At 35.3% G+C, this 27,713-nt stretch overlaps 1 protein-coding gene across 1 annotated transcript; it reads right to left on the bottom strand.

The window, feature by feature from the left end:
* On the bottom strand, positions 1 to 27,713 carry r3hdm2 (R3H domain containing 2). The gene is made up of 14 exons (XM_073852625.1): positions 27,616 to 27,713; positions 27,187 to 27,419; positions 26,151 to 26,374; positions 25,552 to 25,653; positions 24,048 to 24,326; positions 14,880 to 15,009; positions 12,837 to 12,997; positions 12,558 to 12,715; positions 10,751 to 10,851; positions 7,913 to 8,058; positions 7,672 to 7,816; positions 5,817 to 5,914; positions 3,196 to 3,280; positions 1 to 1,995 (listed from the first exon to the last, which is right to left on the bottom strand). The coding sequence occupies exons 1-14, from the start codon at positions 27,711 to 27,713 to the stop codon at positions 1,673 to 1,675; spliced, it is 2,283 nt and encodes a 760-aa protein (XP_073708726.1). The 3' UTR covers positions 1 to 1,672.

Raw genomic sequence — 27,713 nt, 5'->3', positions numbered from 1 at the left:
TTAATTTCAACTTGTTTATTTTGAAAACAAGACAATTTTTACTCGTCTAGAAAATCCTTCTTGATTTAAGAATTTTTAGATATTTTGGCTGGAAACAAGACAAAAAAAATCTAAGTAAGAATTTTTTTTTTTTTGGCAGTGAATAACGCCAGGTTTGGAACAACATGAAGATGAATAAATGAAGGCAAAACTATCTTTTTAAAGGGACAGTTCACCCAAAAATTGATCTGTGATCATTTGTCATTACATAAACAAATGTATTTCTTAATTCAAAAGTTGCATGATGTGAAAAACACTATCAAACGTTTTTGGTTTCCACTGACTTTCATTATACTTCCAAATACTGTAATGCAAGTCAATGGGAACTGGTTTGATTCCCAACATTTCCAAAAAAAAAAAATCTTCTTTCATGTTCCACAGAAGAAAAAAGAAGTCATGAATGTGAGTAAATGATGACAGGAATTAAATCTTTGGTCAAACTATTCTTTCAGGTCACACAAAAATGAATAATTTCATCATCATCATTTATTCACATTTACACTGTTCCACACCTGTAAACATTTCTTTTTCTTTCTGTTGCAGAAGTGTGATATAAAGAACACTGGGAATCAAACATTTCCAGTTCCCTTTGACTTCCATTGGACTTTCTATTGAATGGAAGTAAATGGAAACAAAACACTGCAAAAAATGCTTTTCTTACTTAGATTTGTTTTGTCTTGTTTCCAGTCAAAATATCTAAAAATCAAGGGTTATCAAAATCAAGAAGGATTTTTTTGACCAGTAAAAATGGTCTTGTTTTCAGAAAAAAAAACAATTCAAAATTAAGTGTTTTTGCTTAGAGAAAAATAATCTGCCAATGGGGTGAGAAAAATAATCTTGTTTTCTGTTTAAAATAAAATTATTTTCCTTACCCCATTGGCAGATTATTTTTTCTTGTTCTAAGCAAAAACTCACTTCATTTTGACTTGTTTTTTTTCGGATTTCTCATTTTTACTCGTCAAATTTTTATTTTTATTTTTTTAGATATTTTGGCTAGAAACGAGACAAAAAAATCTAAGCAAGAAAAACATTCTTTTGCAGTCAACTGTTTGATTCCCACCGTTCTTTCATGTTTCAAAGTCAGTAAAGTTTGAAACGACATGAAATTAATTTTCTTTTAAATAAAAAAAATAAATAAAATTGTGTCATTGCTTACCTCCATGTCGTTTCACATCTGTATGCATTTTTTTTTCTCTGCAGAACACACAAAAAAGCATAAAACAGCTGGCAATGAAATGTTGCCCATTAAAAAGTTTTGGTACCCATTGACTTCCACTGCATTTTCCTAAAGTCGTTGGGAACAGGAAATGTTTGGTGACCAGTGTTCTTCAACACATCTGCTTTTATGCTCAACAGAAAAAAATAAGTCTGACCGGTTTGGAACGACATGAATGTAAATGTAAATTCATTTTAATTTTCATCTGAACCGTCTCTTTAAGACGCCCGCATGTGTCTGAGAGTGCGTGTGCGTCACACAATACAACATACGACGCACCACGCTTCTGTGTCATATGTGCTCTTCTGTTAATGATACAAAACAATAAAAAAGATCCCTAAGGAACACCAGGATGATCTCTTCCCTTTGACATCTTCGACTTCCTCTCCGTCCTGCGGTCTCTCTCTCTCTCCCGACTCACTGTGAGCTCGCTCGCTCCAGCACGCGCAAGTCATAGTTCTTTTTGGCGGCGCGCAGTTTGAACAAACTCCCGCCGCTGTTGTTGAGTTTGAACGAGGCGCTCTGGGCCGCCATGGTGTTGGGGAACACGGCCACCACGGTGTAGAGGTGAGCGGGGTCGCTGGCGTCTCCCCGTCCTCCTCCGGGGCCCCGGGGACACTGAGGGTCCTTCAGCCACTGGATCTTGGCGCCGCAGAGCGAGAGCTGGTTGAAGAGCTTCTCGGCCTCCGGACGGGAAATGCCATCGGGGAGGTCAGTCACCTCCAGCACCCGACTCACCACTAGAGGGAGACACACAGGGTTAAAACTACTGCTGATGATGATGACTACTGAGGGCACTGCACTGATAAATATGATCCTGGACCTCAAAACTAGTCTTAAGTAGCACGGGTATATTTGTAGCAATAGCCAAAAATACACTGTATGGGTCAAAATTATAGAGTTTTCTTCTATGCCAAAAATCATCAGGATATTTAGTAAAGATCATGTTCCATTAAGACATTTTGTAAATTTTCTAGGGCTGTTGTGATTCGTCGATTCCAACCGACTATTTGATTTTTTTTTAAATCGTCAATTCATTTTGCCCGTGTTTACTAACCGGCAAAATACCGGAAGGGCCGCATTTCACAGGCGAGAATCCATAAAACACATTTACCAAGGCTGCATTATACAGTGCCTTGCAAAAGTATTCATACACCTTCATTTTTTTCGCATTGTGTTTTGTTGCAGCATTATGTTAAACAGCTTTAAATGAGTTTTCCCCCACATCAGTTTACACTCCATACACCATAATAATGACAAAGCAAAAACCAGATTTGCTAATTTGACAAATGTATTAAAAATAAAACACTGAAATAAGTAGATTGCATAAGTAACTCAGTCCATAGTTGAAGCAGCTTTACAGCCTCAAGTGTTTTTGGGTCTGATGTGAGCATCTTTGCACATCTGCATTTGGCAATTATCTGCCATTCTTTGCCTCACCTTTTCACCTCTCCATCTCTGTCAGCTTGGACATTTTCTAGAGTCCTAGTTGTTCCAGTCGTCTTCCATTATGGAGAATGCTTCTGTCAACCTTCAATGCAGCAGATTTGTTTCTGAACTCTTCTCTAGATCATCGCCTTAACGCAAGTCTGTCACTGAGCTCTACAGGCAGTTATCTTGGTTTTTGCTCTGATCTGCATTTTCAGCTGTTAGACCTTTTCTGAGAGGTGTGTGTCTTTCTAAATCAGACTCATTCACATGAATTTGCCACAGTTTAACTCCACTCCAAGTGTAGGAACATCTAGAAGCAATATGAATGCTCCTGAGATAAATTTCGAGTGTCCCAGAAAAGGGTATGAATACTTATGCAACGGGATCTTTTCAGTTTTATTTTTAATACATTTGCACAAATGTTAAAAACCTACTTTTTGCTTTGCCATTATGGAGTAGGGAGTGTAGATTGATGTGGGGAAAAAGTTATAATGTGTTTGGTCTCTTACCCACGTCAGTAGTTCCGAGGTCTGTAGAGGCAGATTTGAGCGTTTGTCTTTTACCCCGCGCTCCGTGTTTCATCACTCCCTGACTCTGAGAAACACACAGACACACTGTCAACAACTACAGACGGACAGATTAGAGAATTAACTATGACTCTTCCAAAAAATACAGATAGAGCTTTGATGAAAATGATTACAGCGCATTTCAGTAGCTTACACTTTGTGAAAAATGTTGCATTTTGAATTCATAACCAAGTGACAAAAATATTACCACACCCCACCCAAAAAATAAATAAATAATAATTTTAAAAAAAGTATCCAAAAGTACCCAAGCCTGTATTTTTTTTTTTTTAAGAAAACAGTAAAATAAAGGGAGATTTTTTTTTTTTTTTGCATTTTTCAGATAAACATGTTACTTGTAATACAAATTTAATGAAAACAATTTAATTAATTTTATTTACATTAACCCCTTAAGTGTCACCGACCAACCTGGCGCTCTTTTTTCGTTGTTTTTTTCTCTATCATATATTTTAGTAATCATCATGACTTACACATCATTTGAAAGCTTAATACCTCAAAAGTCATTCTGTGAAATCCATTTTGAAATGTACTTTAAAATCTTTTAGCAGTCTCCTCCCTCTTAGTGGGTGGTATCAGGTGTCACATTACAACATGTAATACGGTCTTTAAGAATAAAACTTTTTATAATCCTAACATATTGTCAGAAAGATTCCACATCTGGTGGTTATTTTGTAATACAGTGAATAAATACTTTGTAATACTGAGAGAGAAATGTAGACATTTGTGACAGAAAAATGCATTTAAAAAAAGAAAGATCAGTGGAGTTTGATGGAACCCACTGGCTGTTTGTGGTATAACACCCTAAATAAAATGTGACCCTGGACCACAAAACCAGTCATAAGGTTAAATTTTACAAAACTGAGATGTATACATCATATGAAAGCTCAATATATAAGCTTTCTATGGATGTATGGTTTGTTAGGATAGGACACTATTTGGCTGAGATACATCTATTTGAAAATATGGAATCTGAGGGTGCAAAACAATCTAAATACTGGGAAAATCACCTTTAAAAAGTTGTCCAAATTAAGTTCTTAATGTATATTACTAATGAAAAATTACATTTTGATATATTTATAGTAGGAATTTTACAAAAAATCTTCATGGAACATGATCTTTACTTAATTTCCTAATGATTTTTGGCATAAAAGAAAAATCAATAATTTTGACCCATACCATGTATTTTTGGCTATTGCTACAAATATACCCCAGCGACTTAAGACTGGTTTTGTGCTCCAGGGTCACAAATCTCACAGGGATTCTCAAATTTTTTATAGCAACTTTAAATCTGAAGCATAACTTACTTAGACATAAGGTTTTAATTTTATAGCAATTTTGGATTTTTTTTTTTTTTTTTTTTTTTTTACATATATTTATTTGACATAAAATAAAAAAAAAAGGTACAGTGCATTTTCTTCACAGTAAATTTTAGCTTCTATATTTTAAAATGATTTCACTTATGCAAAAGGTCTGTATTTTAAAGCATTCATTAATTATAACAATTTACTTTCACACCCATGTTCACTTAAAGGGTTACATTTGTAACTATAATGATAGAAACTAAGATGCAAACTAATTATTTTAATTTTAAACAAACTTTTTTGCATTAATATTTACTCAAAAATCACTAAAAAGATCTAAATGCTCACTATCCATGATGAGACTGGGGGTAGATGTTGACAATTAAAAGAGTTACAAACAGATGTCAATAATCTCAATGTATTGCTCTCTAAACAAACTGCTTTTTTGAAGATACTTCAACACCAGTGTTGGGAGTAACGCATTACAAGTAATGCAAGTTACGTAATAATATTACTTTTTACAAGTAACTAGTAAAGTAACGCATTACTTTTTAATTGACAAGAAAATATCTGAGTTACTTTTTCAAATAAGTAACACCAGTTACCTTCCCCCCATTTATTGATTAAAAGCTCTCCTGTCCCCATGTTGAGAGAAATCGTCAGTAAGATGTTACTTTAGTTCTAGAATAAATGTGAACATAAAAACAAAATATTTCTCAAAATGAATAAAAACAGAGAAATTCAACGCAAACCTGCAATAATTAAATATGTTAAATAATACAAATATCCTTTATGTATTTAATCCCATTTTATTAACCGATGTCTTTGCTGCCGACCTTCGATGATCCAATTCATCCATCCTAATAAGCAAAAATTACTCAAGATAATCTAACATTTTCCCTTTATTTTCCTTTTCTTTATTGCTAAAGAGTTGATTTCTTTCTTCTGTAAAGGCTTTTACATTTGCCAAAAATACAACTTTTTATATTAAAAACAAAGCAAGCCCTGTCCAGATTTAAAAAGTAACGCAAAAGTAATGTAACGCATTACTTTCCATAAAAAGTAACTAAGTAACGTAATTAGTTACTTTTTTATGGAGTAACTCAATATTGTAATGCATTAATTTTTAAAAGTAACTTTTCCCAACACTGTTCAACACTGATGCACACACACACACACACACACACACACACACACACACACACACACACACACACACACACACACACACACACACGGCTGTACCTGGTGGGAGCTGTAGGAGGACTGGTTGTGGTTGTGCATGATGGGAGGAGGACACAGACTGTACTGCAGCGGCTGCCCCAGTAAAGAGTAGCGTCCATCTGCTGACACACACACACACACACACACACACACACACACAGCGTCAATCAGATAGCTGGAGGACAGCCAAACACAACACTGGCAGCTCTCTGGGGCAGTAGGACACACACCCACACTCTCAGTGGGTCACAGTGACACAGACAGGGTCACCGCGGCTCCAGAGCTCACCATGGTGTCATGAGTGTGTTGGAAGACTAGTTAGAGCTGGTATTTTGTATCATAATTTAACAAGGAAAAGAACCCAGCAATAAATAAAATAAACAGGGAATTAACAGCAGGGCTCTGAACCGGTTCAAGGAACAGAACCAGAAACAAAAACGAAATCAAATGTTATAATAAATTTTAATTAATATTAAATATAAATTTTAAATGCCATTAACTGGTTAATACTGTTATTTTATCATTCCATTTAATATTTGAAATTTGCTGTCCACCAATCACAAATTCAAGTAGTACAGCCTATGCAAATGTGAGCAGACGCATCCAACGAGTGAAATGCCTGCGCTCTCAACTCTTCTAAATCAATGGCAGTGCATCGGCTTTAGAGTTTATCCGAGAATAATGTAAATGATAGTGCACCTGCAGCACTTCTGTGAATGGAGAAAACAGCATAAAATTATAGGCTTATGTAAATGGAATAGGCCTAGACACAAAATATAGCAAAATATAGCAAAAAAGCTCTTTCAAATAAGCCTAACTGTCGGATAAATTCTAACAAACAATGACATGATGCGATAAAATAAAGGCGTGCACTAATGCAGCAAACATGTGGTCAGTGGAAGCATTTAAAACTGTCCGAGAAAGATGCAAAAATGATTCCAAGCAGCGACAGCGAGAGACTGTTTAGAAGCGCATCGCATGTCTTCATGAGAAGAGAAAGGTTACGTATGATGACTGAAATCAACTCCAGAACGTTCTGTTGTCTAATACACCAGACACCAATTGTGTTTATTCTGACAGCAGCTCCTTAGCCAGGGTTCAAAGACCAAAGATGACAATCATTCACAAATCTGCTGCTGCCAGCAAAAACTAGGACTGAGCTCTTCTTGCGGGTTTACCACTAAATAAAAGTCAACATTCGTAAATGTTAGTATTGTCATTTTACTGTCGTTCTGTAAAATAAAATAAAGTAACATTTGATATTTAATTGATATTTTTCCTTTGAAAAGCAAGACAAAACTGTAAAAAGCAAGTATTTACTTTATGCAATGGTTAAAAAAAAAAAAAAGGCAAAATACATGGGAGGGGGGGCACGAAAAACCGTGTTTGGTAATCAGAATCAGAATTTTCTTTTCCTTGCGCTTTAAACTTTGAACCCTGGCTAAGGAGCTGCTGTCAGAATAAACACAATTGGTGTCTGGTGTATTAGACAACAGAACGTTCTGGAGTTGATTTACTAATGGATGATTTCAGTCATCATACATTAGTAACCTTTCGCGCTTCTAAACAGTCTCTCGCTGTCGCTGCTTGGAATGATTTGTGCGTCTTTCTCAGACAGTTTTAAATGCTTCCACACTGACCACATGTTTGCTGCATTAGTGCACGCCTCTATTTGATCAAATCCCGTCATTGTTTGGTATCATTTATTCAGCCTTTTTTGCTTCTTCGGCCGAACACTGAAAGAGCTTTTTTTTATTCATTCGGGGCATCCCTACTAATATGATAACATACGTCTTTTTGTTGTGCAGCATTTTGCTTTCAGTTTGGACAGAAACATCTTTGCAGGTGTCTCATGCAATAAAGGGTGTGTGTGTACCTTGTGCTGGCCCCCCGGGCCGAGGGAACTGTGAGATGAGAGGCAGCGGGCCGAGACCCGGACACACGGTGTTCACGCTGCCAGACGGAGAGGGAGCCGGAGACTGTGTGGGAGACGCCAGCGGGCTGCTGAGCTGAGTGCTGACCTACACACACACACGGGAAATGATGATTAGTGGAAATCTCCATGATGGATCTAACACATTTGCAGCTGTAACCAAGTATAACACGTGCGCTTGTACCTGCGGCTCGGGCTTGCTGGGTCTCTGCTCCATGCTGAAGTACTTGCAGGGGTTCCACTGCACCAGTGGAGGATTCTGGGTCGGCTGCGGTCCGTTAGGGACACTGAGCTGCATTACCATCACACCAGCACCTGGAGGAGGGACCCCTACAACACACCCACATCAACTGGTCAGTCACTCCCAATGCAAAATAAACTAGACTGAGAGATAGCTACTGCTCAACCAGTTAAATACGGGTTTATTGGGATGGAACTGCAGATATTTATAGATGCACAATTAAATATGTATATTAGTTAAATACAGTTATTATATACTATTAGAGTATATATTAATTACTTTTTTTTTTTTTCAAAATTTTTTTTTTAAGTTTAAGTTGTAAATTATACACTGCAAAAATTGCTTTTCTTACTCTGAAAACAAAACAAAAAATCTAAGTAAGAGAAGCCATTTTTGCAGTGTACAATTTACAACTTAAACTTTTTTTGAAAAATGTATATCTAAAAAAAAAAAAAAAAAATCTAAAAATTCTTAAAGGTGCAGTGTGTAGATTTTTGCGGCATCTAGCGGCGAGGTTGTGAATAGAGGTCTTCACGGATCCAAAAATTCGTACTCGAACCCGAAGAGACCCGGAAATGTGCTGGACGGAACCGACCCTGACCCATATTTTATTTTAAAGTGGGACCCGAACCCGTGAAGACTCGAGAAATACCTTAAATGTACTAGTTGGACCCGAACCCGGCTGGAAAGACACAGACCCGACTGTACCCGATCGGCTCATATTGCACAGCAAACTGCTATTAACTATAAATAAGTTGCGAAGGCTACTCGCGGTCACGGTCGGTGACGAATGTGTTTACCCTTTTGAACTACAATAACGATACTTTTTGCAGATTGTAATAAAGACTCGGCGCAATTGTTGTAATTTATTTATTAATTTTTTTTTTTTTTTTTTCAAAAAGGCACAGAACAATGAATGCGGTAAACTTTACTGCGTGCGTCTTCAATAACAGTATCTTCTTCAGTAAGATAAAGTAATACAAACCATCTGTTTAGAGCTCCACCTACGGCACCTAGTGGTCATCTTATGAAACTTAAAGGAGGGATTTGCACGTATACTGTAGCACAAGACAGCTTGATAACATAAATAGCTTATTCTGAAAAGAGTATATTTTTTTCCACCATATTTTCTATCATTACTGTGCTTTCTGAACCGAGCCTGACCAAAAATTTTTTTAATATAACAAGACGGTTCTTCCATATTATTATAAACGTAAGAAAGAATGCAATGTGTACTTTGGCAGAGTAAAAGTCGCCAGCTCTGGTTGCCATAGAAACATTTCATGCGTGTAAGATTGCACATGTGCGTTATTTTAATGCAGTGTAAACATCACAGACAACATTAATGTGACTGTTCATTTTCGATTTCATATTTTGTTGCTGATGTGAAATAAATAATTGTGCAAGGCTATCAGATTTGACGTTTGTTTGCTTTTACTGTTGTACACAGTAGGAACTCCTCCAGCGCTCTGCTTCCAGCTGCTGCGGTCACGCCAGACGCTGTTTTTATTTACTACTTCTTTTTTTTATATCCCTCTCCAACTTTTCTTATCATAATTTTACAAGTTGCAAGTTACAAAAGACGTGCAAAGTGGTGACTGACACTGGCAGGTGCGATGTTCTCCGATCGACTCGGGCATTACACACAAGTTAAACATACCCGGGACCCGAAGTAATAGATTAGGACCTGACCCGGCTGACCATTTAAAATATAGACCCGAACCCACACGGGTCCCGGGTCCTCGGGTCTCAGGTCCTCTGTGAAGAGCTCTAGTTGTGAATTGCAACAGTCCACCGCTCACCCCTCCCTTTACAGAACTACGGAAGCCGGCACAGGATTAAAATCTCGCCGTTTTTGACAGCAACGAATAGTGAGATTTCTTTTAAAATGTAATTTAAGGAATTATATTTACTTTACATTCAATAAAACGATGTTATTGTGAATATTACTGTTACATGTTCATCATTGAGTCGCTGTTTTTTCGCAAGAACAACAGTGATGAAACGCGATCTGTAGAGCAGTTTGTCAGTTTAGGGCTACTGTAGAAACATAAGGGCGACTTCCGTGTGAGGGGACCCGCGATGTATGTAGATATAAACTGAGAATTCTAAGGTAATAAAAACATTACGGTTCATTAAGTAAGGTCTTAATACACCCCTGAAAACATGGTTATATGTATTATATTGCACCTCTGTCTAGAGATCATCTTAAATATTACACAGTGCACCTTTAAATCAAGAAGGATTTTCTAGACAAGTAAAAATATTTTCTTGTTTTCAGAAAAAAACAAGGTAAAATTAAGCTAAATAATCTGCCAATGGGGTAAGAAAAATAATCTTGTTTTCTGTTTGAAATAAAAAAAAAATATCTTACCCCATTGGCAATCTTCAAGCAAAAACACTTAATTTTACCTTGTTTTTTTCTGAAAACAAGAAAATATTTTTACTTGTCTAGACAAACCTTCTTGATTTAAGAATTTTTTGATATTTTGGCTGGAAACAAGAGCAAAACATCTAAGTAAGAAAAGCATGTTTTGCGGTGTATTATACTCTTGTCATTTTTACATTTCTTCTATTTAACATTTCTATTTAACTTCTATTATTTTTTTTTACTTGAACACATTTAAGTTAGTTGCCAATGCAACATTTTTTTTTAAACAAAGCTTTTCATTTAAATATAACTTTATTCAAAATAACAAGAATTACATATATTTTTTTAAATATCAGTTGTAGTTAGCAGTTGTGTAGCTGTAGCTGCTGTGCGTTGTGTTTGCGGTGTACCTGAATACTGCTGTTGCATTGGCTGTGGGCTGCAGGGTGAGGCAGACTGGGTCATCTGGTACTGATCTGAACTGGGCGGCTGCAGGTAACCCACAGATGGACTGAAACACACAAAAACACATAGTTAAACAGAATTTAGCACAAAAACAACAATACAGCATCAGAATGTAAATTTACATTCGTTACTCTATATTAGGGCTGCACGATTATGAGAAAAATCATAATTGTCGATTATTATTCAATATGCATAGGGATAAGCCTGTATCAATTTTCATGTAGCGATTAATGGTATTATCACAATATTGAAATTTATTAGCAAAAAAAGTGGTCAAAACACTGTATAACAGGTTTAATAACTTTATTAATTATCATAATTATAAGTGATTGATTATTATTTATTCTTTGTTAAAAAATACAACTCTTAGTTCATGTTAGCTCATTAATTAACACAGTTACACATTTCAGAAAGTGAAAGCCGTTTTGCACACAGAAAAATTATCTTTTTTTTTTGTAATCGCAGTTTTGGATGATTACGTAATCGTGGCATCCGTTATTGTAATAGCGATTAGAAATTCGATTAATTGTGCAGTCCTACTCTATATGTTTGTCCACTGTAGCTAATGCACATTTTCTTAAGGTTTTAATGCGCATTTTAAGATTTTATGCGCTCAAAACAATACTGGATGGAAACACAGCTATGGAAACAGCTTATTAAAATCTTATTTCAAACAGAAAACAAGATTAATTTTCTAACCCCATTGGTAGATTATTTTAATAGTTTCAAGCAAAAACACACTTGATTTGGACTTGCTTTTTCTGTAAATAAGACAATTTTTGCTTGTCTAGAAAATCCTTGATTTAAGAATTTTAAGTATTTTGTCTGGAAACAAGACAAAAAAATCAAAGTAAGAACATCACTGTTTTTTCCGCATATCTCCAATCAGGTCTTTTTTCTCATATTTAGGACATCGTGTGTCATATTTTATTTTTTTTTTTTCACATAATTTTTTTTCTTCTGTCCTGGAAACAGGCTTTCATGCATGTCTCATTCAATAAGCTCTGCTCCAAAAGCATGTGAGCTGGTTTTACAATAAAAAGCTTATTTATTCAGCCTGATGAAGATCAACAGACGAGTCACAATTATGGTTTTATATGTAAACATAATTATTTCATAATGATTAATCTTATTACAAATAATAAAATAGTTTTTTTTTTAAAGACATTTTTCAAAAATAATTTTCAATTGGCAATTTGACTCAAAATTATGATTTCTCAATCTTATAATTATGGATTAGAATAGAGGTTTTTTCCTTGTTATGATTTAGTATGTCAATTTTCACTTTTCATTCTTACAATTATGACTTAGAACGTCATATTTCGACTTCTCATAAATGACTTATAATTTATTAATTTTTATATTTCATTAAGATTTTATGTAAACCATATTTATTTTATTTCATAATTATATCAAACTTATTACAAATAATAAAATAAATTACATAAATTAAATAAACACATATACATATATACATACATATACATATACATATACATACATATACATATACATACATATGCATACATATACATATGCATACATATACATATATACATACATATACATATATATACACATACATATACATATATATATATATATACACATATACATATATATACACACATATATATATATATATATATATTTTTTTTTTTGACTAATAATTTTAACTTGACTTAGATCACATCTGACATTTTCTGACAGCTAACAGGTGATGCATGTTCTGAGGTGCTAGCGTGTGCAAACCTTGTGCTGTTCTGTTGTGTGGGCGTCAGCACGCCGTAGTAGACGGGCATGGGTGCCGCGGTCGGCATGGCTCCCTGTACGGACTGGCTGGCTGGAACCATGACTGGCTGCTGGTACTGCTGCTGCACCACAGACTGACTCTCATTGGCTACAGGCACCTGCAGCGGCACACATGCGAAGCGGTTAGTCTCTCACACACACTCATACACACACAAACACACACAAACACACACAAACACACACAAACACACACAAACACACACTGGCATTCGCACACACCTGATAGGAGGGCATAGGCGGGTACTGGACCATCATGCCCTGCATCTGTCCGTTCATGGGCGTGCGCTGCGTGTTCATCATGCTGGCGTTCTGAGGCTGCTGGACTCCCATCATGCCCTGGTACGTAGGCTGCTGATTGGTCATCATGGGCTGGAGAGGAGCTGAAGGTGCAAAACAGAAGAATCGTGAGGGAGCCGTTCAGAGCTTTAATAGTCAGTTTAATATGAGACATCAATATAAGAGAGCATTAAAATGATAGGAGTCAGCAGAGACAGACCATCATGGAAGAGAAAGGAAATTATGCTTTGGTAGATCAAGTTAAAACTTCTGAAACAAAAAATACTTTATTTCACAATTTTGCTTAAGTATCATGGGTATATTTGTAGCAATAGCCAACAATACATTGTATGGGTCAAAATTATTGATTTTTATTTTATGCCAAAAATCATTAGGATATTAAAGATCATGTTTCATAAGAATACTGTAAATATAGCAGAACCTAATTCATGATTAGTAATATGCATTGCTAAGAGCTTCATTTGGACAACTTTAAAAGAGATTTTCTCAATATTTAGATTTTTTTGCACCCTCAGATTAGTTGTGTCTCAGCCAAATATTGTCCTATCCTAACAAACCATACACCAATGGAAAGCAGATGATGTATAAATCCCAATTTTAAAAATGTGACCCTTATGATTGGTTTTGTGTTGCAGGGTCACAGTTATGACTTATATGATATTTTTACTTCTCATAAATGACTCATACACTGCAAAAAATGCTTTTCTTAATTAGATTTTTTGTCTTGTTTCCAGCCAAAATATCTAAAAAATCTTGAATCAGGAAGGATTTTCTAGACAAGTAAAAATTATTATCTTGTTTTTAGTAAAAACAAGTCAAAATTAAGTTAGTTTTTGCTTAGAACAAGCAAAATAATCTGCCAATGGGGTAAGAAAAAAAATCTTATTTCAAGCAGACAACTAGATTATTTTTCTTGCCCCATTGGCAGATTGTTTTGCTTGTTTTAAGCAAAAACTCACCTAATTTTGACTTGTTTTTACTAAAAACAAGACACAAATTTTTACTCGTCTAGAAAATCCTTCATGATTCAAGAATTTTTAGATGTTTTGGCTGGAAACAAGACACAAAAATCTAAGTAAGGAAAGCATTTTTTGCCGTGTAATTTAATCATTTTTATATTTCATTAAGATTACATGTTATTTCATAATTATGAATTATTAAACTTACTACAAATGATAAAATATTTTTTTAATAAATTTTGACAATTTAAATTAATAACTTAAATTTGACAATTTTGACTTCTCAAAATTATGATTTCTTAATTTTATAATTATGGATTAGGATGTCATAATTCTGAATGTGATTTTTTCTCATTATGATTTAGTATGTACATTTTCACTTTTAATTCTTACAATTATGACTTAGAATGTCATATTTCGACTTCTTATTTCATTTGTACATGTATTATATTTTATAAGACTTTATATGTAAACCATATTTATTTCATAATTATTCATTATTAAACTTATTTTAAAACTTATATTACACTTATCAAAAACATATACATATATACACATACATATATATATATATATAATGCATTTCAATGCTCTTATGTTTTTTTTTGTACATTTTCACTTTTTATCTTTTAATTAGTCCTTTTAAATTCTTACATTTTATTTAATAATTTTGGCATTTTCTCTCATAATGATTTTTTATAATTCATATTTTACTACCTATATTAATATTTTATACATTGTCATAATGTTGACCTTTTTTCATAATTATGACTTAGTATGTAATAATTGACTTTTTCCCCATAATGACTCAATATGACTTTTTTCTCATATTTAGCACGTTGCGTGTCATTTTTTTAACTTCTTTTTCATATAATTGTTTTCTTATGTGCTGAAAACAGACTTCCATGCGTGTCTCATTCATCAAGCTCATCAAGCTCTGGTTTTACAGAGAGGATAACATGATGCTGTGTAGGAGCGGAGGAAGAGGAAGTGATGTCACACTGACCGGAGGGCTGCGCCGGCGGAGGCAGCGGCTGAGAGCGCTGTGTGGGGTACGACACCTGGTGAGAGATGGAGCGGTACTGCTGGCCTGAAGTCGGATACTGTCCTCCGGTGGAATAATACTGAACCTGGATCTGAGACAGAGAGAGAATTTGAATTTTAAAATGCCTTTTATTACTATAAATCACACTTTGTTAATATACTTATTTTGACAATTCCAAAAGTTACATTACATCACATAAACACCAAAGAACTCATTGACCCAAAAATAAAAAATAAATAACTTACATCATAAGTGTAAAAATAACTCTTCTTCAACAACTGAGCACAGTGCCCCATTACCACACCATTTCACCTCAAAAGTTGTTAAATCTTTCGTAGACTTATAAAAACAAAAATCAATCAACACTCGTGATTTCACCAAATTTATAAACATTACAACCACGTCTTCACCAGACAATCTTTCAACCTTATTTTTCCTGCTCATATAAATGGCTAGTTTAGCCTGCCCTAAAACAAAGTTCAAAAGCTGACATGTAAGCCTATTACTTCTAACAAACTTAAAACCAAAGACAAAAACTCTCATGGAAAACAATTCATTAAAGGAAGTGAAAATTTTTTCCAAAAGTAGTAATAAAGGTTTCAGTCTGTCACATTCCATAAAAACATGAAAAACAGTTTCTCTTTTTGAGCAAAAAGGACAATCAGAAATGACTTCATGATTAAGGGCTGAAATAAAAGCATTAACTGCAATGGCAAAGTGAAGAAGTCTCCACTGTATATCACCTGACCTTTTGGATAACGGTGGCTTATACAGTGACCTCCATTCAGCTTTCACACTCTTTTTTTTACACATATTTTATAAAAAGCTTTGCCAGTTGCTGAAGATAAGTCCAAGCACCCAAGTTTTTCAGCATCAAGAAAAGGTCCCTTACAACCCTCTAATTTGGGTAACAAATTAAATAAAAGGGAAACAATCTTCTGAATTCGGGACATTTACTCCTCCATAACCGTCCTTCATCAGACTTTTTTCCTCAACACTGACCAGTGACTTCCAGCTTTTTTGCATTTGTTCAACAGTCCGCATAGACCTGAACTGTCATTAAGCACCTGCAAAAGATCCTTCCCTACCTCTTCCCAAAATAATTTATAAAATTCAACCAGAAATCTGTCAATTCCTGGCACTTTTCCAGAATCCATGCTTTGTAGAGCCTTGTGCAACTCCCCCAGGTTTAGGGCACCTGAGAGATCTGCATTCACCCTCTCTGACACTTGACTCCAGTGTTGTTTTGGACAACCATCTTAGATTTAGTCTTAGTCTTTTGGACTAAAATGCTTATTAGTTTTAGTCAAATTTTAGTCACTTCTATATGTGATAGTTTTAGTCCAATTTTAGTCGACGAAAAGTCAAAAAGGTTTTAGTCTAGTTTTAGTCAAAAAAGGGGAAAAAGTAGTCTTTTAACAAATTAATGTAGGTCAGTAAGTATTTTGCTGTTGGGTAGTGTCACTTATAAGTTCTGAAAATAGCAGATCTATAGTTCAACACAATGTGAGCTTTCGGATCGACTATTTTCACCAATAATTACAATAATGAAGGAATGTTTTAAAACATAAAAGACAAACAAGGATGGAATGCTAAAACGGCTTGCCATAGCGGCAGATACGTTTTAGGTTTTGATTGTCATGCACAATAAGCAGAAATGTCATGCATTTTAAATGTCTGACGGACCACACACTAACATTTTCGTCTATTCTCGTCTCGTCAACGAAAACTCACACACGTCTCGTCATGTTTTAGTCATCAACGAGCCATTTTTATCTCGTCATCGTCTCGTTATCGTCATAAAAAAAAGTGGCGTCAACGAAATGATTCCGTCATCGTCATCGTTGATGAAAACAACACTGCTTGACTCAGGCCTACAAAAAAAAGGACTCTCAGAATCCCAGCCTGCTCCCAGCTCAGTCTTATACAAGTTTTCATAAAACTTGCAAGCTCTATCACGTATTTCTGCATGATTAGTTAAAATATCTCCTGTCTCAGAATGTAAAGCATGCAAAAAACGTTTCTGACCATTTTTCTTTTCAAGACTAAAACAGTATTTGGATGGTGCATCCATCTGTTCAATACTTAAAAACCGAGAACGTATAGAGCTCCTTGTGTTTTCAACCCCAGCAGGTCTGCTAACTGTGTTTTTCTATTTGAGATAATCTCTGCGTAATTTTGATTACTCGTTGAATCAGCTAAGTTCTGTAATTTAATTATTTCCGTCTCCAAGGCCTGCATGGAATTATTTAGCTCTATGGTGACAAAGCTGTTTTATTTGAACCTTTCCAAAATCCCACCATTGCTGTAAATCTTGAAACGAACCTTTTGTTTTTCTAAAGTCTTCCCAAAACAGCTAAAAGACACCCTTAAAGTCCGTATTACACAACACATTCGTATTGAAATGCCAATAGGCACTATGGTGCTTAATTTGATTTAGAAAGAAATAACACAAAATCATATGATGATCAGAGAAACTCACTGGAGAAATGACACAACTTTTAAAAATACCCCACTGATGTTTAAAACCATAAAAACGATCTAATCTGGCAATAGACAAAAAGTTAGCACGAGCATGAGCCCACGTAAACTGTCTTTGTCCATCATGAAAATGCCTCCAAATATCATATTCATGGGTACCAAAGACGTCACTTCCGCTATGCTCGCCGCCATATTTGTGTCCGATATGACAACAGACACAGCGCATCTAAATGAGATTTAATAATAAATTGAAATAAGAAATTACTTTTTACTACTACTTCCCACACTGTGTATTTGACTTGATTGTATGTTTAGGACAAAAAGTATAAATTATTGTGAACGTAGACGCTCGATGAAGGCTTTAAGACCTTGAAGAATCCTGGTCACTACTTCACAGCGAACGGGACTCGCGCTGACGGCACTAATTCCCTTACAGTCCGCGCTTAGATTTCGGCAAATTAGTTTTGGCGAATGTAAAAAAAAACATGTGATTATTGAGCATAAGCCCAACATCCAGCAAGCCAAGAAAACATAGAATTTACCTGAGGGAAGACGTCTTTCACGTCTTGTGTATTCCTAAACCTGGATCTCATTATTGAAGCACAAATTCAAGCACCAAAAGCATGAGATTTCTTTATTTAAAATATGCATTTGTATTCATTCAAGCTATATGGCTGCAATAACATTTTAGTTTAGTTTATTACACCACTTGTGCAGCCAGTCACAATTCACAATGGTACCATTTACTCGGGACGATGGTTTGTGTGTAAAATTTTTAGAGTAATTGTACATAAATAGTTTTAGCAAAACAAATATGATTATTTTTGAGAACCTTTTCACATGTATATACTTTACTGCAGGCGTTGCAATGACGAACGCTATGTAGTACAATAGTTTAGCGTTTATTATTTAATTTTCATAATTCACTAAACACCGCATAATCTAAAACACCTTCAACTATAAAACACTCTTGCTCTTAAGCCAAATACATACTGAAACAAATAATGTACGGCATCTGGATGTACTGTAAGTCACTATTCTCTGCATTAGCACTGTTTTGAACTTGCTGTTCGATTGCTTTCTTGTTTACTAAATTTTTGGACTCACGAGTTGATCGGTTCAAAATGATGTAATCGCAAAAAAATGCTTCTTTTCATTTTAAGGCATTATTTTGGTTATAATGTACTGATTCACAATCTTATTCAATAATTAATTATTATTCCACTACTCTTGTTGTGCCGAAAAAAACACCCTTGCTGTGAAAAGCACCTTCGTGAATGACACCGGTACGCTAAAGACTATATGCATACCGACCCACTTCAAGCACTGCTGAGATCGAATAAAACTGTAACTAGTTTTTTTCTGATGATTGTTGTTTCAGCTAACAGAATAACAGATCCCGGGCATATTGTATCCTTGTTCTGAACATTCTGGGAGTTTTGTTGATCTTCCTCTGGTAGTTGTGGCTGCTGTGACCATAGACTGAAATAGGTAGCGCGGACACAAAAATGGCGGCGATAAAGCACAGTGACGTCACGTGGTCCCTATGGATAGATCATATTTATAACCTTAATAAGACGTTCACGTGAAGGCATGTGAGGCTCAATATGATTCCTGTCAATATGACTTTCTGTACAATTAAAGTCACCACCTATAAATAAATATTCTTCAGTGCCACAAGTTTGTAAGGTTGAACCAAGTGTATCAAAAAACAACAATCTTTCCATTGCTGATGTTGGAGCATATACACAAACAAAAATCAGAACATATTTTTCAAAAATTGCTCTTATTTTTAAAAGCCTTCCTTTCACAATCTCATCAACTTGATATGAAATTGGACAAAACCTTTTAGTAAATAAAATTCCTACACGACCAAGTGTGGTGTTGTGACTTAGGACAGAAACACCATCCGATTCCTGCATCCAATCAGCAGAGATTTTTTTTACATCACTGTGTCTCTTGAATGAAAATAACATCAACTTTTGTTTGTTTAATAACTTCAAACAATTCAGCTCTTTTTTTTTGCCATTTTTTGCACCATTCACAATTAGTGATGCAATGCACACTTCAGTCATGCTCAGAAATAAAAGCAAACATAAAACCAGACTGCCGTTATTCATTTTCATTGATTTAAGCTTTTTCACTACTATCATTCAAGTCCATGTTAAGTTTCCGCAATATTTTCTTTAACCGGTACACTTCTTTATTTGAGGAATAACCTTCAGCCATGAAACCTTTAGTTTTTTCAACAAACTGTCCTATATCTGGGAAGTACTCATTGACTAAAGCCCCTCTCTTATTCTTCGTTGACTTAAGGAACAGCTTAATGTCGTCTACATCATAATTGCATAATTCTGCTGTGCTTTGTGTAGTACAGGCTGTGTCTTCGCTTTATATGTTATTCGGTGTTTCCTGACGCTTCAGCTCAGTTTGAAATGAGAGGGTGCACGCGCACGTCGTTGTTCACGCTGCAGTTTATCAGAAGACAGGGTCTGATTCAGAACGTCTGATGTGATAAAAAAATAGCAGCCCAAGAATCAATTATTAAACATCAAAATATTTTACTAGAAAGAATTTTCGTATTGTAATAATTCGTTTCTGGAAGCATCTTTGCGATCACGAATGCAATTCCATTCATTAACATAGTGGTTTTGTAATTGGTTCTTATCAATCAGTAAATATATGTTTTTTTTTTTTTTATTATAAATGAATACGTTTTAATATACAAGCTGCTAACTTGGAAATTTTAGGATATGGCAGCAAAAATGCTTGTGACAGATCAGCAATATGACACGAGCAAGATGTTTTTGTTTCGTTTCTGTGTTCGAATCCGCGTTGGTTTGGGCGAATCACTGATTCACTGAGCCATTCATAAAAACGAGTCATTTGATTCGCTCCTGAATGATTCAGCCGTTTTGAAAGAATCGTTTGAACAACTCAGTGATTCAATCATCAACACTGCTGCCACCTGCTGGCGGTTTTAAGTTTCCCATCATGTTCCATTCTTTTCCAACATATTTCTATATTCAGAGTTTGGTATTTAAAACATTAATCTTACAACATTATTTATGCAATTATAAGTACAGTCTAAATGTGTAAATACCACATCTAAATGTCACTCCATGAAGCTTCTGTGCAGTGCTCAGATGAGTTTTGTTTACATGATTTCATGGATAACAATATCCAGTCATTCATTCACATTAATGAAGTATTCAAAGACAAAAAAATGCCTGTTTTCATTTACATCGTTTTATTTATGAAAGTTTTATTCATTTTGTAGAATTTAATTTTAAATGAACAGAATACTGCACGGTATCGTGATACTACTTGGTATCGTGATACTTCAACTGGTATAGTATCGTAAGTCCTTTTTATGGTATCGTGACAACTCTACTGCACATCATTACCTCTGATACCGCCCACACACACACACACACACACACACACACACACACACACACACACACTTGAGTATTATGTGCTGCTCATATTACAGAGATGCTCTGATGGAATATAAAGACTGTGATTCACCGCTTATTATAACGGTGGGCGCAAGGACCAAAATCTAATATCACTGTATGAGTCATTTATTAATTATATCACAGCGTAGTAACTTTGCTGGATGTTCAATAAATACATGTCTTATATTTTATACTACTTTTTACTTTATACTCCGGTTTGTTAATACAAAGATTTAAACAGTGGCTGTCACAACTTGTTTTCTTTGATTGATTTATTCAAACATACATTAAATATTTAAGCACAGGTTCAGTAAACATAATAGATATGTAATGTAGTGTATATATTAATCAAAATGTTTCTCTTTAGAGTTCATTTTCTAGCTGATCATTGAGTTTATGGTCACTGAATGTGTTTTTTCTGACATAAATGTGACATTATTGATCTAAAGCTGTTTCACTGACGTCATTCGGTGGTTGAATCACTAATTGAATAATTCCATGAATAATGATTGATTTCAGTGAGTTGTTCTGATTCTGATATTTATTCATATTGATTTTTCTGCTGTAACTAGAGATGATATATCAGCTATTGAAGTCTGCTTCCGCCACTGAATAAAAAAAATGGGTAATTGCGACTTTTCATCTCACAATTCCGACTTTTTTTCCTCACAATTGTGAGTTTATAACTTACAATTGAGAGTTGACATCTCGCAATTCTGACTTTTTTCTTAGAATTATGAGATATAAACTCACAATTACAAGTTAAAATGTTAGAATTGTGATATAAATTTGTAATTCTGAGAAATGAAGTCTTTTCCCCCCCATCAAATTTGAACTGTATAACTTACAATTGTGAGTTTGTATCTAACAAATCTGAGAAAAAAGTCTGTGAAAAAAACTGTGAGATAAAACGTTAAATTTTGATAGAAAAATTATTTCTCGCAATTGCGATTTCATATCACATCTCTGAGAAAGTCAAAATTGTGACTTTATATCTCGCAATTCTGACTTTATAACTCAGAATTGTGAGTTTTAATATCACAATTCCAAGGAAAAAGTCAGAAATGCAAATTTGCATCATGCAATTAAGAAAAAAGTCAGAATTGCAAATTTGCATCATGCAATTCTGAGAGAAAAAAAATCAGAATTGTGACTTTATATCTCACAATTCTGACTTTTTAACTGGCAATTGCATTTTAATCTCACAATTCTAAGAAAAAAAGTCAGAAATGCGAGTTTGCATCATGCAATACTATGAAAAAAAAGTCAGAATTATGACTTTATATCTCGCAATTCTGACTTTATAGCTCGCAATTGGGTTTTAATCTCACAATTCCAAGAAAAAAAGTCAGAATTGTGAGATAAAAAGTTGCATATACCTTTTTCATTTTTTTTATTCAGTGGTGGAAACAGGCTTCCATAGTCAGCAGACATTAAAGAGCCACAAAAACACATGTACTTGTGACTCATTTTGAAAGATGAGAATTTGTTTAATATCAAAAGCAACAGATATTGATCCTTGGTATTTAAAAATCAGTATTGGTTCATCAAAATAATAATTGATTAAAAATGAAAAATTTGTATTTTGTGCTCTATTTTTACAGGCTAAATGACTCTCCCACTGCACATTATCAGCTATTTGGTATAAAGCACAGAACAAACAGCAGGTGTGTGCGATTGCAGCCTGTCTGCACCTTGAGAGTGTGATTCACAAACACAAACATTCCTTCACAACAATCACACTCAGCTTCCTTCTCACACTTCCTTTTCGAACTAAACTTCTCCATGCCTGCTGTGCCAGCTTCCTGTTTCCTCCTCACAGAGCGAAAAAAGCCTGCTAATATTTTACACTGGAAATTACAGCTTTGCACCTCAAGATTGGAGCTGAAGGCATTTGGCAGCTGCTGATTTTATATGGCGCAGTATTTGTGAAATACACATCGATCAAAGGTTTGGGGTTGGCATGATTTTTAAAGTCTCTTCTGCTTAACAAGGCTGCATTTATTTGATCAAAAATACAATAACATTTGTGAAATATTGCTTTTTAAAATAGCTGTTTTCTATGTGAATAATGTAAAATGTAATTTATTCCTGTGATCAAAGCACCATTACTCCAGTCTTCAGTGTCACATGATCCTTCAGAAATCATTCTAATATACTGACTTGCTGCCCATTTATTTGAAATGGAAATCTTTTGGAACAACATAAACTCTACTGTCATGTTTGATCAATTTAATGCATCCTTGATGAAGAGAAGTCTTAAAATGTGTGTACACTGCCGCTCAAAATTTTGGGATCATTACGACTTGTAATGTTTTTTTTTTAAAGAAGTCTCTTAATGCTCATCAAGGCTGCATTTATTTGATTAAAAATACAGAAAAAAAGCAGTAATATTGCAAAATGTTATTACAATATAAAATAATGTTTTTTATTTTAATATACTTTAAAATATAATTTATTCCTGTGATGCAAAGACGAATTTTCATCAGCTGTTACGCCAGTCTTCATTGTCACACGATCCTTTAGAAATCATTCAAAATATGCTGATTTATTATTGGAATTAATTTAGAATCAATGTTGGAAACATATTTCTTTGGAACCGGTGATTCTTTAGTTAAAAAGTTAAAAAGAACAGTATTTATTTAAAATATAAATCTTTTTTAACAATGTAAATCTATCACTTTTTATTATTTAACACATCCTTGGTGAATAAAAGTATTTAAAATTATTTAACTTTAAAATTATTTAAAAAAAAAAAAATCACTGACCCCAAAACTTTTGAACAGTAATGTATATTTTTAGAAAACCTTTCTATTTTAAATAAATTCTGTTCTTTTTAACCTTTTATTGAACAAAGAATCCTGAAAAAAAGATTCCGAAAAAAAAAAATGTTTCCAGCACTGATAGATACTAAACAAGCATATTAGAATGATTTTTGAAGGATCATGTGACACTGAAGACTGGAGTAATGATGCTAAAAATTCAACTTTAATTACAGATTTAAATTAAATGTATATAAATATAGAAAAACGTAAAAATATTTCACAATATTATTTGTTTCTGTATTTTTGAGCCTTGACAGCCTTGATAACCATAAGAAACATCCTTAAAAAAAAAAAAAAAAAATTAAAAAACCCTACTGATCCCAAACTTTTGAGCAGCAGTGTATGTATGTGTGTGTGTGTACCTGCTGCGGTGGAGGCGGCGGCTGCATGTATCCCTGTGCGGGCGGTGCTGTCTGTAGGATGGGTTGTGTTGGCGGAGGCGGTGGTGGAGGAGGATGTGGGTGTGGAGCGGCGGGCTGGTATCCAGAGGGCGGCGGGGGCATGATGTAGCTGGGCTGGGGTGGAGGATGCTGGGATAGTACGGCAGGCGGAGGTTGGTAAAGGCTGGGCGGCTCTGGTGCCTCGCTGGAGCCCTGGCGGCTTAGAGACATCTGCCCGAAACCTGCAGTCAGCTCATCTCCCTGAACAGAAACAGAGATAGATAAGTATGAGCAGCTTCAAATGTCACTGTCTACATAAGCAACATCCTAACAGCTACGGAGCTTCATGTGACTGGACTGAACTGAAATGAAGTTAAAAAAGTTAAAAAGCAACTGATTCAAATAGAGTTCAGCATTAGAATTTTGTTAAGCTAAAAATGCAATACTCTAAAAATAATACTCTCACTTGTCAATGTATTCTGGAATGGCCTTACCTGCAACTATTAGTATGTAACAAAAATATATATACATTTTTTAAATAAAACAAAACAAGTAGATAATTCACTTAGAATAGTACCATGACAAAAAAGCATACAAAATAGTAATACTACTACTGCTAATAATATTAATATTAATAATAATAACAACAACAACAACAAATAAAAATAAAATAAAATTGCATCCATTTAAAATAGCTGTACAGTTATACTAAGAGCACATAAAATAAAATATAAAATAAAATAATATAAAACCATCTGCCTAGAAGAGTTGTAACAGGACCATTTTACATCTCAAATAACACATTTGTGACCCTGGACCACAAAACCAGTCATAAGGTTATTTTTTTTTTTAAAATTGGGATTTATAAATCATCTGAAAGCTGAATAAATAGGCTTTACAATTGATTTATGGTTTGTTAGGATAGGACAATTATATAGAAAATATAACAATTTGAAAATCTGGAATCTGAGGGTGCAAAAAAATCTAAATATTGAGAAAATCACCTTTAAAGTTGTCCAAATGAAGTTCTTAGCTATGCACATTACTAATAAAAAAAATAGTTGTGATATATTTACGGTAGAACATTTACAAAATATCTTCATGGAACATGATCTTTACTTAATATCCTAATGATTTTTGGCATAAAAGAAAAATTGATAATTTTGACCCATATCAATGCATTGTTGGCTATTGCTACAAATATACCTGTGCTACTACTTAAGACTGGTTTTGTGCTCCAGGGTCACATTTGGGTACAGAAAATGTAATACATGCTCATTTGCAAAAATAAAATGTTTTTAAAATTTGCCGCAATTAAACTTTACAGATTTTTGCAGCAAAAGGTGCAAAAACATAAATAAAAATCAAATAAGATAAAGAATCGCTACTAAATACAATATCCAGCTGAAGAGCAGAAGAGTGAGAGAGATCAGATGAAGGGTAATGAAAGGGAAAGATAGAGGAGAGGTGAGCAGAGCTAAAGTACCATGTTGTACGGCTGGGAAGGAGAAACAGGCAGGATGACCTGAGGGCACGAAGGGTTTGAGTAAGACACAGCCTGCGCAGACGGCTGCAGAGACGCCACCGGCTGCAGAGAGACAGAGAGAACAGAGGAACAGACGTTCAGAAGGAGGAAACCAGATGAAGGAATCGTGTTAGAGGGACGCAAGCGGAGGAGAGGTTAGAGAAGAATGCTCTGTTCATGAACACAGAAAATGAAATACTTAATCTGACGTGAGTTATGCTTTGCTCATAGGACATCAGATCAAATACCAAAAAAATACACTTTATTTTACAAAAATGAAAAAATCGAGTTTAATTAAGAATTCCCAACGGACTTTGTGTTTGTGTCTTTTTATTCATATTTTTTTCTTATTTACAAAAGTTGATCTATTCTTTTGAAATTTTGTTTGTGCATATTATTTTAGAAATAAATGACACTTGCCGTTGTGATATTTTCAGACGTCAAGTAGTATGAGGTATTAACCTTTTAGGGCTATTGTAAGTTTAAAGAGCAGTTCAGATGTTCAGTATGTTAATGTGTTCATGAGACTGACAGTGGCTTTACTGTACAACCGTACTCACCTGAGGCAGCATGTGATTGTGTGCGCTGATGGCGTGCTGTGTGTGAGTGTGAGTGTGTGTGTGCGCGTGTGTGTGAGTCGGGGTGGGCAGCAGCGGTGGGGCGGGTGGTTGGCTCTGGGTCTGAGGGGCTCCGGAGGGGCAGTTCGGGGGACACGGCAGGAGCCCGCGACTCTGCTGGGGTGCCTGAATGGGTGTACAAATGTCTGGAGTGACTGTGGGAAGACCTGAGAGTGAGTGAGTGAGAGAGAGAGAGAGAGAGAGAGAGAGAGAGAGAGAGGGACAGAAATGCATTTATGTAGTGGCACAATAGATAGAACAGAATATAGAAGCATATAAAAATATCGCAATAGTGTTATATTCCTATATGCATATAAGACATTTAAAAATAAAAATATATCTTAAAATTTAATATGAAATTATCACTTATTCCTGTTATTCATCTCCCTTAAAAAATAAACATTTAAATGCATTTTGCAACAAAAAAAAAAGAAAAAATGAGCTGTGAATGCATAATTGCAAATTGTAAACTCAAATTACTAGCTGAAAACACAATTGCGAGCTGTCGATTCGAAATTGCGAGATGTAAAAGCAGAATTGCGATCTGTAAACAGAGTTGCAAGATGTGAGTTGTAAACAGAATTGAGAACTGTAAATGCAGAATTGCAAGATGTTAACTAAATTGTGAGCTGTAAACAGAATTGCAAGATGTAAACAAATTTCAATCTGTAAACAGAATTGAGAACTGTAAATGCAGAATTGCAAGATGTAGACGCACAATTGTGAGCTGATAATTTGGAACTGAGGTGTAAGTGCAGAACGCAGAATTGCAAGACACTTTTGCGTAAACACTAAAATGCAATGAGCAGCAGGATTTTGGCCTTTGCATCTGCATCTCCTGTTCTACACTAGTATAAGATCACAGCTCTGAAATATGATGGATCTGCTACATTGTGCTGACAGAAGACAGTTTATCCCTCAAGCACATTCAGCAAGAATTAAAGCAGACTGCTGACCTGACACAGAGTGGGTGCGTTACCTGTGCGGGAGCCCCTGGCGCTGCCCTGAGACCCCTTGCTGCCCAGACTGTCTCCGCGCGTGAGGATGGATATCCCGCTGAAGCTGCTGGCTTTGGTGACCGGAGGTCTGAGCGTGCGGTTGGAGCTGTCCGAGTCTGTGCTGCTCCACGGACGCGGCTCCAGGCTCTTCATGTCGCTGTCGGTGCTGCTCTGGCGACTGCTGGACGCCCGGCTGGAGCTTTCCCTGTTACCCCTGCGGACGGGACGAGAACACACACATAGAGCTCTGTGACAACAAACACTCACAAATGCTCATTCTGACTGTTCAAACACACACAAACATGCAGATCCATCACTGGAGCTACACACAAACTCAGTTGCAAGATATCAGACACAAACAGGAGAAAAGAAATAAACAATCCTGAACATTAAACACTCATATATCAGACCAGGGCTGCACCGCAGGGCCAAATCCACCACACTCGCATTTAATGCAACAGCATGGAGCGGCAAAATGGTTTGCAGTGCTGCTCATGCGGTCATGCAT

This window comes from Garra rufa, chromosome 12 (genome assembly GCF_049309525.1).
Source record: "Garra rufa chromosome 12, GarRuf1.0, whole genome shotgun sequence".
Classification (NCBI taxonomy): Eukaryota; Metazoa; Chordata; class Actinopteri; order Cypriniformes; family Cyprinidae; genus Garra; species Garra rufa.
This window is presented reverse-complemented; position numbering and strand designations above follow the sequence as displayed.

What these genes read in the sequence shown, in the direction of transcription:
- r3hdm2 (XM_073852625.1), bottom strand. Translation starts at nt 27,713, where the DNA reads ATGCATGACCGCATGAGCAGCACTGCAAACCATTTTGCCGCTCCATGC. An exon ending in CGCCAGGGGCTCCCGCACAG is followed by an intron (nt 26,375 to 27,186) that starts GTAACGCACCCA and finishes ACTCACTCTCAG; the next exon opens with GTCTTCCCACAGTCACTCCA. An exon ending in ACACAACAGAACAGCACAAG is followed by an intron (nt 10,852 to 12,557) that starts GTTTGCACACGC and finishes TGTGTGTTTCAG; the next exon opens with TCCATCTGTGGGTTACCTGC.